This window comes from Chinchilla lanigera, unplaced genomic scaffold, assembly GCF_000276665.1.
Source record: "Chinchilla lanigera isolate Chin_1 unplaced genomic scaffold, ChiLan1.0 scaffold00105, whole genome shotgun sequence".
Taxonomy (NCBI): Eukaryota; Metazoa; Chordata; class Mammalia; order Rodentia; family Chinchillidae; genus Chinchilla; species Chinchilla lanigera.
Genome location: NW_004955506.1, coordinates 4,173,763 through 4,185,990, shown reverse-complemented (window position 1 = coordinate 4,185,990; position 12,228 = coordinate 4,173,763). Strand labels below are relative to the sequence as shown.

At 50.0% G+C, this 12,228-nt stretch overlaps 1 protein-coding gene across 2 annotated transcripts in view; it reads left to right on the top strand.

Annotated features, from left to right (window-relative positions):
* Pgs1 (phosphatidylglycerophosphate synthase 1) overlaps positions 1-12,228 on the top strand; it is a 42,929-nt gene that overhangs the window by 17,484 nt on the left and 13,217 nt on the right. For both annotated transcript variants that reach the window (XM_005407376.2, XM_013506038.1), the window contains exons 5-7: positions 282-471; positions 1,246-1,424; positions 3,031-3,552. In XM_005407376.2, coding sequence (XP_005407433.1) covers positions 282-471; positions 1,246-1,424; positions 3,031-3,552 — 891 coding nt within the window. The remainder of the gene's footprint in view (positions 1-281; positions 472-1,245; positions 1,425-3,030; positions 3,553-12,228) is intronic.

Below are 12,228 nucleotides of genomic sequence, written 5' to 3'. Positions count from 1 at the left end.
TGGAGGTGGTGTGGTGACCCTAGGAGAGAGTTGAGTAAGTGAGAGGGAATGGGTGCTGGGTGGCAAAAATAGTAGGTGTCTGCTCCCCTGGGCACTCTGGTCCTGCCCTGAGATTGTGCCAGGTGGGTGTCCAGAGGTCCTCTGGCTGTAAGCAGCACCAGTTGGTGTGCTGATTCAGACACAGCACAGGGCAAGTGAGCCCCACTTGGAGGTGGTTCCTCCCTGGCAGGCAGAACGTCTTTCTGGTACCAGTCTCAGGCCACCTTCTCTTTCATATCCAGGCAGGAAGAACTCTCGTACGATGCTGCTGCCCCTCCTGCAGAGATTTCCAGAGCAGGTCCGAGTCTCCCTCTTCCACACTCCAAATCTCCGTGGACTTCTCCGACTCCTCATCCCTGAGCGCTTCAATGAGACCATTGGCCTCCAGCACATCAAAGTGTACCTCTTTGACAACAATGTTATCTTGAGTGGGTGAGTTTGCATCTTCCATTGGTGACTTCACTATATGCTCTCTAGGGAGGAGTCTGCACCAATGAGAAAGGACAACCCATTCTCTAGGGCCTTGCAGGACCTGCTGTGTGCTGGCTGTAGATGCTCAGCCTCCTCCATGGTCCCCTCTTTGTCATGGGAGCTGGAGCCTGCAGAGGCTGATGGGGGCACAGCTGGCATTGTTTGAGTACTTCCTGGTGTTAGCTGCTGTGTTAAGCCTATGTCTTATTCAGTTCTCACAGTGACTCTTAAGTATTTTCCTTGCCTTATTATTATTATTATTATTATTATTATTTTTTGGTACCACTAATTGAACTCATGACCTCATGCTTGCCAGACAGGGGCTATGCCGTTGAGCTATATCTCTGGCCCTGTTTTCCTTACTTTATATATGGATAAACAGAGCATGAATAACTTTTAGACAGAGTGCAAAAAACAAAAACAGCCAGGGTGGAAGGGCAGGCCGTTTAGCTTGAACAAGGGCTCTTCGAGGACCCCCTCAACTCCCAAGAGCCAGCTTCCTGAGAGCCAGCTCTATCAATGGTCAGCGCCTGGCAGGGGTTGGGGGTTACAGTCTGTATTTTGTGTCACTTAGTGCTGGTCTTGTCTAGTTTCCTGCATGTGGACATCGCTTAGTAACTGCTCATTAACTGGTTCCTTTTGCATCCTCACCTGAGTTGGTCACTCCTCTCCTATTTACCCTGAGGCTTAGGTCACCTCTTGCCTGAGTCCTCACCTGCTTCTTCCTCCCTGTAGTGCAAACCTGAGTGACTCCTACTTCACCAACCGCCAGGACCGCTACGTGTTCTTGCAGGACTGTGCAGAGATTGCCGACTTCTTTACAGAGCTGGTGGATGCGGTAGGGGATGTGTCCCTGCAGCTGCAAGGGGATGACACTGTGCAGGTGGTGGATGGGATGGTGCATCCTTACAAAGGTAGGGCCCAGCTCTGCTGCTCACTTGGCTTGTGGGGGGAAGGCTGTGAGAGCACACCTTTGGGAGGCCTTGCCCCAGGTGCAAGAGATGGGGTGCCAGGGCTTTCTTCTGCTTTTGATTCTGAAGCCAGAGCGTTGTGACTCAATGGCTATCAGTCATGCTCTGCATGCAAGATGTGGCTGGGGAAGGTGGGAGTGTGGGTTTGGGGCCTGTATGCCGGGCAGATGAGCCAGGAGCCTGCCCTATTCTTGCAGGAAGCAGCCTGCCCAGTGACTGCCCTCCTCAGCCTGTTCCCCAAACCTCCCATCACAAAGACCTTGTGGCTCTCAGCTCCATTGAGGTCTGTGGCCTCCTGTCTGGAAAGTGAAATGGGAGAGAGCTCTTAGCTCTGCTTGCTAGAGACAGGCAAGTCCTGGCGCAGCATTCCTGGGCATTTGCATTCCTGTGATTCCTGTGGCTGTGGCTTCCCATGGCCCTTAAAGGGCTGCTGCTGAGTTTCCGGCAATGTCCACAACTTGGGCAAGGGGTTAAACCTGGACCTTGTAAGAAGGGCTCCCCATTTCCTGTGCACTTAGCATGGTAGCATCTAAGTGGACCTCCTGGTGGAAGAGCTGCCCTGTGCCAAGGAGCTGTGGCTGCCTAGCCCAGCTTCAATCATATGGCATTGCTGCCAGCTGCTAGTGGGATGCTCAGGTATTGCCATTGTACTTTTTTTCCAGTACTATGGGTTGAACCCAGGGCCACTCTACCACGGAGCTACATCCCCAGCCATTTTTTTTTTTTTAATTTTAGTACCGGCAATCAAACCCAGGACCTTTGCACTGAGCTATGTCCACAGCCTGTTTAAATTTTTTTGTTTTTTAGATTTTGAGATAGGATCTTGCTACTTTGCTAAGTGGTCCAGGCTGGGCTTGAACTATGATCTTCCTGGCTCAGCCTCTCAGAGTGCTGGGATTACAAGCCCCCATGCCCAGTTGATTTCCAGTCTTTTCTTGTGTACTAATAGCACCTGCAGTTGTGTCACCAGTGTCCTGTCCAGTTATGAAAGGTATCCACTTGGAGCCCAGAGCCTGCCTCTGGGGACTCCATGAGTTGCCTCTAGGAAAGTAGTAACGCCTGTGCCTATCACTCATTTTTATTATTCTGTTAACACATGTATTTATTTGTAGTGCTGGAATCAAACCTGGGTCTGCCACTGAGCCACACCTCTAGCCCTGCATGAACTTTCTCTTGAAATGTAACCTACATACCTAACACTAGTCCAGAGATGTAGCTCATGGTGGATTGCTCCCTGAGGTCCTTTCCAGGGGTGGGGTGCAGCCGTCCTGCAGTCACCATCCTGACTTCTGTTATCCCGAATTCATCTTGTCTGCTTTTGGAATCATGTTTAGACGTGTCCTTCCTCTCTGCGTATAGGTGCTGTGGGCAATATTCTTGGCTTGGGCGGCTTCCCTGGAGGAAGTTTGCTCAGGGCTTTGTGCCTTGAGTGCTCTCAGTGTGTGCTGCACAAGTGATCATTTGTAGCATTGGCACTTGCCCGTCACATGCATGTGCCCTGTGCCAGCAGTGTCCTGACTGTCCGTCTTCTCTTTCTCATTTTCTGTAGGTGACCGGGCTGCTTACTGCAAGGCGGCCAATAAGCGGGTTATGGATGTGATCCACTCAGCCAGGACCCGCCAGCAGATGCTGCATGCCCAGACCTTCCACAGTGACTCCTTGTTGACCCAGGAAGAGGCAGCAGCCGCTGGCGATCGGAGACCAGCGCCCGACACTTGGATTTATCCGCTGATCCAAATGAAGCCCTTTGAGATCCAGATTGACGAGATTGTCACCGAGACCCTGCTGACTGAGGCTGAGCGAGGTGCCAAGGTCTACCTCACCACTGGCTACTTCAACCTGACCCAGGCCTACATGGACCTGGTCTTGGGCACACGGGCTGAGTACCAGATCCTGCTGGCCTCCCCAGAGGTGAATGGCTTCTTTGGGGCTAAGGGTGTGGCTGGTGCCATCCCAGCAGCCTATGTCCACATCGAGCGGCAGTTCTACGGTGAGGTGTGCAGCCTGGGGCAGCAGGAGCGGGTCCAGCTACAGGAGTACTGGCGGAGGGGCTGGACGTTTCATGCCAAAGGTACGCAGGTGTCAGCAAGGCTCCTCTCTTCTCCACCTAGGCAACTTATCATTTCCTGGCAGGGGCCAGGCTGGCTGGACTATTAGCACAATGGAGAATGCAGCATGCTGAGGGGGTGCTGGCTGCCCTTTCTCCTGTTTGTCTTCCACAGCTCTCTCACAATGTCACGGTGGTCCCAGGTCCTGGAGCGGGGAGAGCTGTCCTATTTAAATGAATTTCAGTTGTGTAAAATCTCTCCCTTTTATATGTCAAAAAATTATAGAAATCATTTTGGTGGCTATTTTAAAAAAATGTGGTACCCAGATGTGGTGCAAACCTGTAATCCCAGTACTCTGCGAGGCCGAAGCAGGAGGATTACAAATTTGAGTTCAGCCTGGACCACTTAGCAACTTAGTGAGACCTTGTTTCAAAATAGAAAAGGGCCGGGGATATAGCTCAGCATGAGAGCCCTGGTTCAGTCCCTAGTACCTTAGAACAAAAACAAAAAACCAAATATAGTATATGTAATCTCTAAAATACAGGGCTAGAGCTGGGCATGGTGATACACACCGGTAATCCCAGCACTCAGGAGGCTGAGGCAGGAGGATTGTTGCAAGTTCGAGACCAGCCTGGGCTCCAAAGTAAGCTCAAGGCCAGCCTGAACTGCATAGCGAGACCCTGTCTCAAAAAAGACAAAAAAAATAAAAATCAAATAAAATATAAAATACAGGCAAGGACATGACTTAGTTTTATCTCTATCATGATACTCCTTCTTGTTAGCATGGCAGAGTTCCTTGGGGATCGTTGGCTTAACATTTAAACAGCCCATTTTTCTTATCTTTCCTTCACCATTGCTATTTTTTTCTTTGTGTGCTGATCTTCATCCACCCACCTCATAATTGAGAAAATGGAAGCTATGTGTTCAGTGTACAGTTTCTACTTAATTGGAGTCCTAGATACTTGATGTATAGCCCTGTGGTGGGAAATGAATTATAGTCTGAATTGCATGTTTATTGTGATCCGTCTCAGGCATCCAGTAGAGCAGCTCAGGTGGGGCACATTCTCAGGTGCACCTCCCAGAGCAATGGATCACTGTGTTTAAAATATTGTATTTAGGGGCTGGGGATTTAGCTCAGCGGCAAAAGCGCCTGCCTGGCAAGCGCAAGGTCGTGAGTTCGGTTCCCGGTACCGGAGAAAAACCAAAAAAAACAAAAACAAAAAAAAAAATATTGTATTTAGCCAAGTGTGGTGGTACACACTTGTAATACTAACTGCTTGGTAGGCTGAGGCAGGAGAATGGCAAGTTTGAGACCAACCTGAACAACTTAGTGTGATTCTAACTCAAGATAAAATGAAAAGGTTTGGGAGTGTAGCACTTGTCCGGCATGTATGAAGCTCTGGGTTTAATCCTCAGCATCAAATCAATCAGTCAGTCAATCAGTCAATCCAGCCTCATGTTTGGCAACCCTCAAAGCCCCTTGGTGGTGTGCACTACCCACCTCTAGCAGGATAAGCATGTTCAGGGAACTCCCTTGCTGGGTGTGGGCCTGGTCCTGTGCCTGAAGAGGTATAGAAAACATCTGGGGCTACTAGGCTGTGAGTTCTGTATGTAGCTCTTCTGCCTTCACTCAGGGTAACCCTGAGGCCAGGCTGTCGTGGACACATATTGGTGCCTTTTAGACTTAGGGTATTTTGTTTTTTTAGATGGAGTCTTACTATGCTGCCTAAGCTGGTGCTGAATTCCTAGATTCAAAGATCTCCTGTCTCAGCTCAGTGTGCTGGGACTATGTGCATGTGCCACCACCCCTGATTAAAACCAGGGTTTTCAACCTGGGTGCTTTTTAAGAAATTACCAAAGCCCATCATACACGTGAGTCTAGCTGTGTGGATTTTGAACTTAGCCTGGTGTTACTATTTTATTTTTTTGAGACAGGGTCTTGGTCTATAGTCCAGGTTGGCCTGGAACTTGCTGTGTAGCCCAGGCAGGTCTGAGGTCACGATCCTCCTGCCTCAGACACCCGTTTTAGGATTACAGGTGTGGAACATCACACCCATCTTAATAGGTATTTTAATTTAATTAATTAATTAGTTTATAAATTTATCTGCTCTACTGGGAATTGAACCTAGGCACAGTGATGGTGAACCTTTTAGAGCAAACAGCTGGCTGAGGCATACATGTTATAGATTCACTATCCCTGATAGGGCCTTGTGCATGCTAGGCAAGCGCTCAACTGTTAAGATGTATCCCTGACCTTTTTTTTTTTTTTTTTTGTCTTTTTGAGACAGGGTCTTGCTGTGTGGTTCAGGCTGGCCTTGAGCTTAGTTTGTAGCCCAGGCTGGTCTTGAACTCGCAACGATTCTCTTGCCTCAGCCTCCTGAGTACTAGGATTACAGGCATGTGCCACCACACCCAGCTCTCCCTGGCCTTTACTAAAAATTTTTAGAAGTTTTGAGACAGGTCTGTCTGAGTGTTGTGGATTGGCCTCAGACTCTTGCCTCAGCCTTCTAGGTGCTATGATTATAGGAATGTAGGCATATGCCACCGTTCTGGTTCAACCATGGTTTTATTTTTACTTTATATATATATATATATATATATATATATATTTAATTTTTTAATTTTCTATTTTATGTTTCACTTTATTTTTGGTACTGGGGAATTGTTTGTTTGTTTGTTTGTTTATTTGTGTCATTCTGAGATAGGGTTTCACTATGTAGTCCAGGCTGGCCTTGAACTTACTGTGTAGCCCTGTCTGGCCTCGAACTCTCAGTGATCCTGGTGCCTCAGCCTCCCAAGTGCTGGGATCACAGGTGTGCACCACCATGCCTTTTTATTTATTTTCTGAGACAGAGTCTTACTAAGTTGCTAAGTTATCCGTGCTGGGCTTGAACTTGTGATCCTCCATTCTTAGCTTTGGAGAGTGCTGGGATTTATATGTGTGTGCCACCATGCCTGGCTTTTTATTTATTCATTTATTGGATACTGGGGAATGAGCCCAGGGCTTGTGGATGAGGCAAGTGCTGCACTTCTGAGCTACATATTCAGATTATTAAAAAACTTTTTTTGGCTGGGGATTGAACCCAAGACCTCACACATACTAGATAAGAACTCTACATCTGAGCTATACCCCCTGACCCCTGCCATGGTACTTTTTAAACCCATGGAGATGCAAAGCTATAATCCTCACACTTGGAGGCTAAGCCAGGTGTTCACATGTTTAAGGACAGTCTGGGAGACATACATAGGGAGATGCTGTCTCAACAAAGCCAAAATAGAAAAAAACAGAGCAAACCCACCCCAGGAGATTCTGATTCCTTGCCTAGAGAGACCCCATCTCAGCCTAGGATGGTGGAGCTGCTGGCCTGGCTCCTGCCTGAGCGGGTCGTGCGTGTGCTTTGAGGCCTTGAGTCTGCCCAGGCAATCAGCATTGTCTGTCATCTTGGCATGGCATAGGCCAAACCAGGCTGGTGGGTATGTGTGGAAACGATTTTCAGGTTGGCCTCGTTACTTCTGGGAATCATGACAGTGCTCAGTGCAGGGTCTGGGGAAGAGCTTTGAGCCTTGGAAAGGTGCTGCACACACTGCACAGCCATGCAGAGGTCCGGCTAGACTGCGCTTTTCCTTGGTGCGCCGTGGCCTCAGGCCCCAGCTTGGCCTGCAGGTTGGTAAGCTCCTGCCCTCGAAGTTCTGACTCTGCTGCTGGTTGTTTCCCTGAAACGGGCTGACAGATGTGTGGTGAATGCCCAGTTGCTGTTGAGGCAGAAACACCCAACTGGCTTTTCCCGTGTGCCACGCCTTTTCCCGAACTGTGAGCTTCTGCCGCTTATTCCCTCCCTCCTGCCCGCCCTGGTACAGGTGCAGCCCTGCCATCTGGGAGTGCTAATTGGTGGGTTGGCGGGGAGAAATCTCCCAAGTGGGTCCCAGGGCACACAGGAGTATGTGTGTGGCAGGGGTGGTGCAGTAGACACAGGTGCAGGGTAAGGAGTGAATGGCTAGGGTTCTCGTAAGCAGAGTATTGTTGTCCTAGAGCCAGGAGTCAGAAGTCAGAGATCACTCTGCTGAGGTGAGAGGCCAGGCTCCTTCTGTGCTTGGGGCTGTGCTGCACAGTAGAATCTGAAGTCAGCAGCCTTTCCTGGCTTCCCCACTGATGGTCATGTCCTCTGAATCAGCCTGCATTGGGGGAAGAAGAACAGGCAGCCTGCATGGTAGTTGTGGGTTTGGATGGTAGCACAGTGGACTGTAGTATTATTTCCTGCAAGGCCTGTGCTAGGTACAAACCGTGGGCCTAATTGAGTGTGTCTGTGTTTGGGCCCCAGAAATTCCTGCTAATCACTGTGCAGCTTATACCTGGATTCCCTTACCTGAGCTCCTGCAGGACAGGCCCAGGCTGATCTCACCTCCTCCTGCTCCCAGAAACCCTTGGGCAGAGGGGAGTGAGCTAGGACACTGGATTCCAGATCCTTATACCCTGGCTGCATCCCGTTCGTCAGCATTCCATTCCCTGCGAGTCAGGCCACAGAAATATGGGGGACTATGTGTTGGTTTTGCTGGTGGCTTTGCTAGAAAGATTGGTTTGGTCCCTGCCCCGGGGAAGCTCACAAGGCAGTGTAGGGGAGAGACAACTTTGTCGTGGGAAATGACCATACCAGTGGGTTTGAGGGCAGCTGATGGCAGGGAAGGCTGAAGGCTGGGGCTTACTTTTAATGTTCTCTGTATTACCAGACATTGCTGGGAATAGCTGGTGTTTGCTCAGATGCCTTGTTGGAAAGATCCTATGTGACACCATTTGCTGAAGCAGTGTTTATTCTGTTCGGCAACTTAAGTGGAGGTTTACCTTATTTATATACTTTGCTGATTTATCAGACATGAACTTTTTTTTTTTTTTTTGGTCTTTTTGAGACAGGGTCTCCCTATGCAGTTCAGGCTGGCCTTGAGCTCACTTTGTTTTTTTTTTTTTTGTTTGTTTTATTTTTTGTTTTTTTCTGGTACTGGGAATCTAACTCACAACCTCGTGCTTGCCAGGCAGTCACTGTGCCACTGAGCTAAATCCCCAGCCCTGAGCTCACTTTGGAGCCCAGGCTGGTCTTGAACTCGCAATGATCCTCCTGCTTCAACCTCCTGGGAGTGCTGGGATTACAGGCATGTGCCACCATGCCCGGCTCAGACATCAATTTTAAATTGTGCTGTTTCCAAGAACCACAGATACCTCCCACTTAAAGTCATGCCCTGGAGACTTCTTTTCCACTATAGGCTATCTATTTAGTTTTTATTTGAATTTTTGCAAAATGTGTTTCTTATGTCCGAAGACCCTGCATAAGCATAATTTGGTGTGGAGGTTATCAGATGGCCAGTTGTCATCTGAGGGAGGTTGTCAGTCTAGGGCCAGGTTCTTGGGCAAATTTGCCTTGGCAGAAGCGGGGGAAACTGGTTCCATTTCCTTCCTATGACATGGGATGGCACTGAGTTGTCAGGAGGCACGGTAATAGGGCACATGTGGCTTATAAGTCAACTGACCCCTCTCAGCTAGGACGGTGTCCTGGGGCTGCGAGCCATGTGATGGTGAAGTTGAGTTCTGAGGAGTGGCTCTAGAGCACAGAGTGAATGATCAGTGGCTGGTCATTGGGAAGTCTGTATTCCTTGGTGCAGTCTCTGGCCTTGTTCCCTGTACATGTGCTTCTTGACTTAAAATGGGGATATGTCCCAGTAAACATGTGGTAGATATAAGATAACATGAGTTGAAAATACTATGTCGGAAATGCACTTGTGGGGCTGGAGATTTAGCTCAGTGGTGGAACGCTTGCCTAGCAAGTGGGAAGCCCTGGGTTTGGTCCTCAGCACCAAAAAAAAAGAAACAAACAAACAAACAAAAAAACGCACTTGCTCCTCCTACTCTGCTGACTGTCCTAGCTTAGCCACACAGAGCACCAGAGATTATGGGTGGTTGGTTCCCCACATCCCCATGACTAACTGGGACTTGCGGTCTGCTGATATTTGTAGGATAAAATGGAAGAGGGGCTGAGAGTGAAGGAGAAGAAAGACTTCCTGGAGAAATTCATATTCTCTTAAAAAATCTCAGTATGTAGTTCTGGCTAGCTTTGAACTCACAATGTAGCCCAGGCTGGCCTTGAATTTATGGCAGTCCTCCTGCTGGGATTATGGGTGTGTGCCACCATGTCCTGCTTAAATCTTTAAGGAGAAAGATAGACAGGTATGGGATAAATGGATTGGTAAAGAGTGGATAAGTGGATGGATGAATGGTTGATGGATAGAGGATGAATGAACAGGTAGATGGATAGGTGGGTGATGTAGTAAATGGAGCATGAGGGAGTGTTGTCCTGCCTATTGCTACCCCTGAAGAGATCCACATTCAAAAATCACAGGCCAGGCATGGTGGCACATGCCTGTAATCCCAGTACTTGGGACGCTGAGGCAGGAGGATTGCTGCGAGTTCAAGGCCAGCCTGTGCTACATAGTGAGTCCAAAGCCAGCCTAAACTACATAGTGAGACCCTGTCTCAAAAAAAGAAAAAGAAAATCACAGCCTGAGAGATCAGACATGTAGCTCAGTGGTAGAATGCTTGCCTTGCATGAGTGGGGCCCTGGTTTGATCCTCAGCACTACAAAAAGTCAAAAACTAGAGCATGGCTTGGCATGGTAGAGTATACCTGTAATTCCAGATACTTGGGAGGCTGACACAGGAGAAGCACAAGTTCAAGGCCAGTAAGAAGGACAGCTGGAGACCTTTGCCTGTACCTCCCTGGCTCTGGAGGGAGTCCTCCAGCACAGCCAGTGGGCTGAGGACTGTGCAGGCATTCACAGCAATAGCAGTCTGCTGACCGCTCCCTGACTCATGGTTTGCTAGTTGCCTGTTGCCTGGCCTTGCTCCTGGCACTGTAGGCGTGGTGGGATGAGGTTCTGGGAGCTGGGTTAGAATTTGGACTCTGCTGGGAGGCACCACCGATGCCAGCACACGGGTGTGATATGAGCGCTGGGGGTTCCCCTTCCACGCCTCGTCCTGCTGGCGGTAAGCAGTAGGCGATGAGTGTGCCAGGCTTGTGCGCTCCTGCACGGGACCTCGCCTTGAAGGCTGAGGTGGCAGCTGCAGCGGAGTCTGAGCCTGTGGAATGTGAAGTGCAGCGGGGCTTGTGCCGCTCAGGTGTGCCTCATGGAGCCCGGAGATGTGGGTAGTGCTCGCCCCTCACTGCCGCTTCTCCGTGTCAGCCGTGTCCCGCCCTGTCCTGGGCCAGTAGCCCTTTCAGGGAGGACCGCCTGTGCCGTGCGCTCAGCGATGCAGGGTCCACCTGCTGGGGCCGGGGACGCTGCCCTGAGGCAGGCAGTTTAGGGGGAGAATCAGAAAACCAGTTTAGCATGTTGACTCAATTTCTTCTGGATGAAATAGTCTGGATTAACAATACCGTTTGTGTGGCTAGGGTGGAGCAGGGGCGTGGGATTGAGAGACTCTGGCTCCTGCCAACAGGAGAGTCTGTTAATGATTGTGAGAATGTCACTATTTTTACTGTCTTCCCGACAGGCTGACGGGCCTCGTGCCCAAAGGTGAATGGATGGTGAGAGCCAAGCTGCCTCGCCCTGCCGGCCTGGGCCTCTTGTTGGGCTGCTCTCTGTGGAACCCTGCAGGTGTCCTCCGGGCTGGGTGTGCATGTTGTCACCTTGGGCTGAAGCACATGCCAGCTGCCAGGCAGTGCAGAGTTTCCCAGAGCTATTTTCACATCAGAACTGTCAGGTGCTCATCCGTGGGAGGGTAGGACTGTGATGTGTTCTGTCTCCTTGATCTTTGAGGGGTCTGAGAATGCTTGGAAATTTATTTTAGACTACTCTGCGGGGACCTGTGGGTGCCATGCGTAAGTTTGCGTTTTTCTAGGAGAAATCCTCAGAGAAGGCCCACATGTAAAATGCCTGTGAGCTCTTGCTTTGGAACATGGCTTTTTTACACTTACTGTGCTGAGGCAGTAAGATGGAGAGTCTGAGGCCAGGCTGGGCTGCTCAGGAAGGCTTGTCTCAAACACACATACCCCTAAAAAAAAGAAAAGAAAAGGAAGGAGCTTGGGGAGCCTTTTCCAGGAAGCCAAGGAGCTTTGAGATCTAGTTAGTGCTTCTGAAGGAGCAGATGACTGAAATGGAGTGGTGCCTCCTTTCTGAAGAGGAAACCCCGAGCTGGGAGCGTGCGCACGCGTGCACGCACACTCCGTGGTGAGTGCCAGGCACGTGGTGAGCAGCTGCCTCGGGCCCTCCTGCTCCTGCTCAGCCTGTACCAGTGCCCAGTCCACTCCTGAAAGCCGTTTCTCCACATAGGGCCACCTTCCGCCTCCTCCAGGCTGTCATTCCTGCTGTGGTTCCTGCTGGTTGCTGGAACGATGGAGACCTTGTCTGGCCCAAAGGTCAGGCCCGGTTGGCAGGAATTAGGCTTGATAACGAGTTTGCAGCCCTGAGCGAGCTCCCTGTGAGTACACAGCCTGGCAGCATCCAGAGAGCCTCTGGTCTACCTTGCGCGGCTCCCAGAGGTGTGGGGACCCGTGATGCCCATCCTCCACAGTACTTTGTCACGCTGTCCCAGTGGGGGCTAGTCTTGCTGTTTTTGTCCTCCCCTCCCTTGTCTTTCCCTCCTCTCTCCTCTCTTTCTTTTCTTGGGTTGGGGTTATTTATGTTTTTGACACAGAGTCTTGCTGTATTATCCCAGCC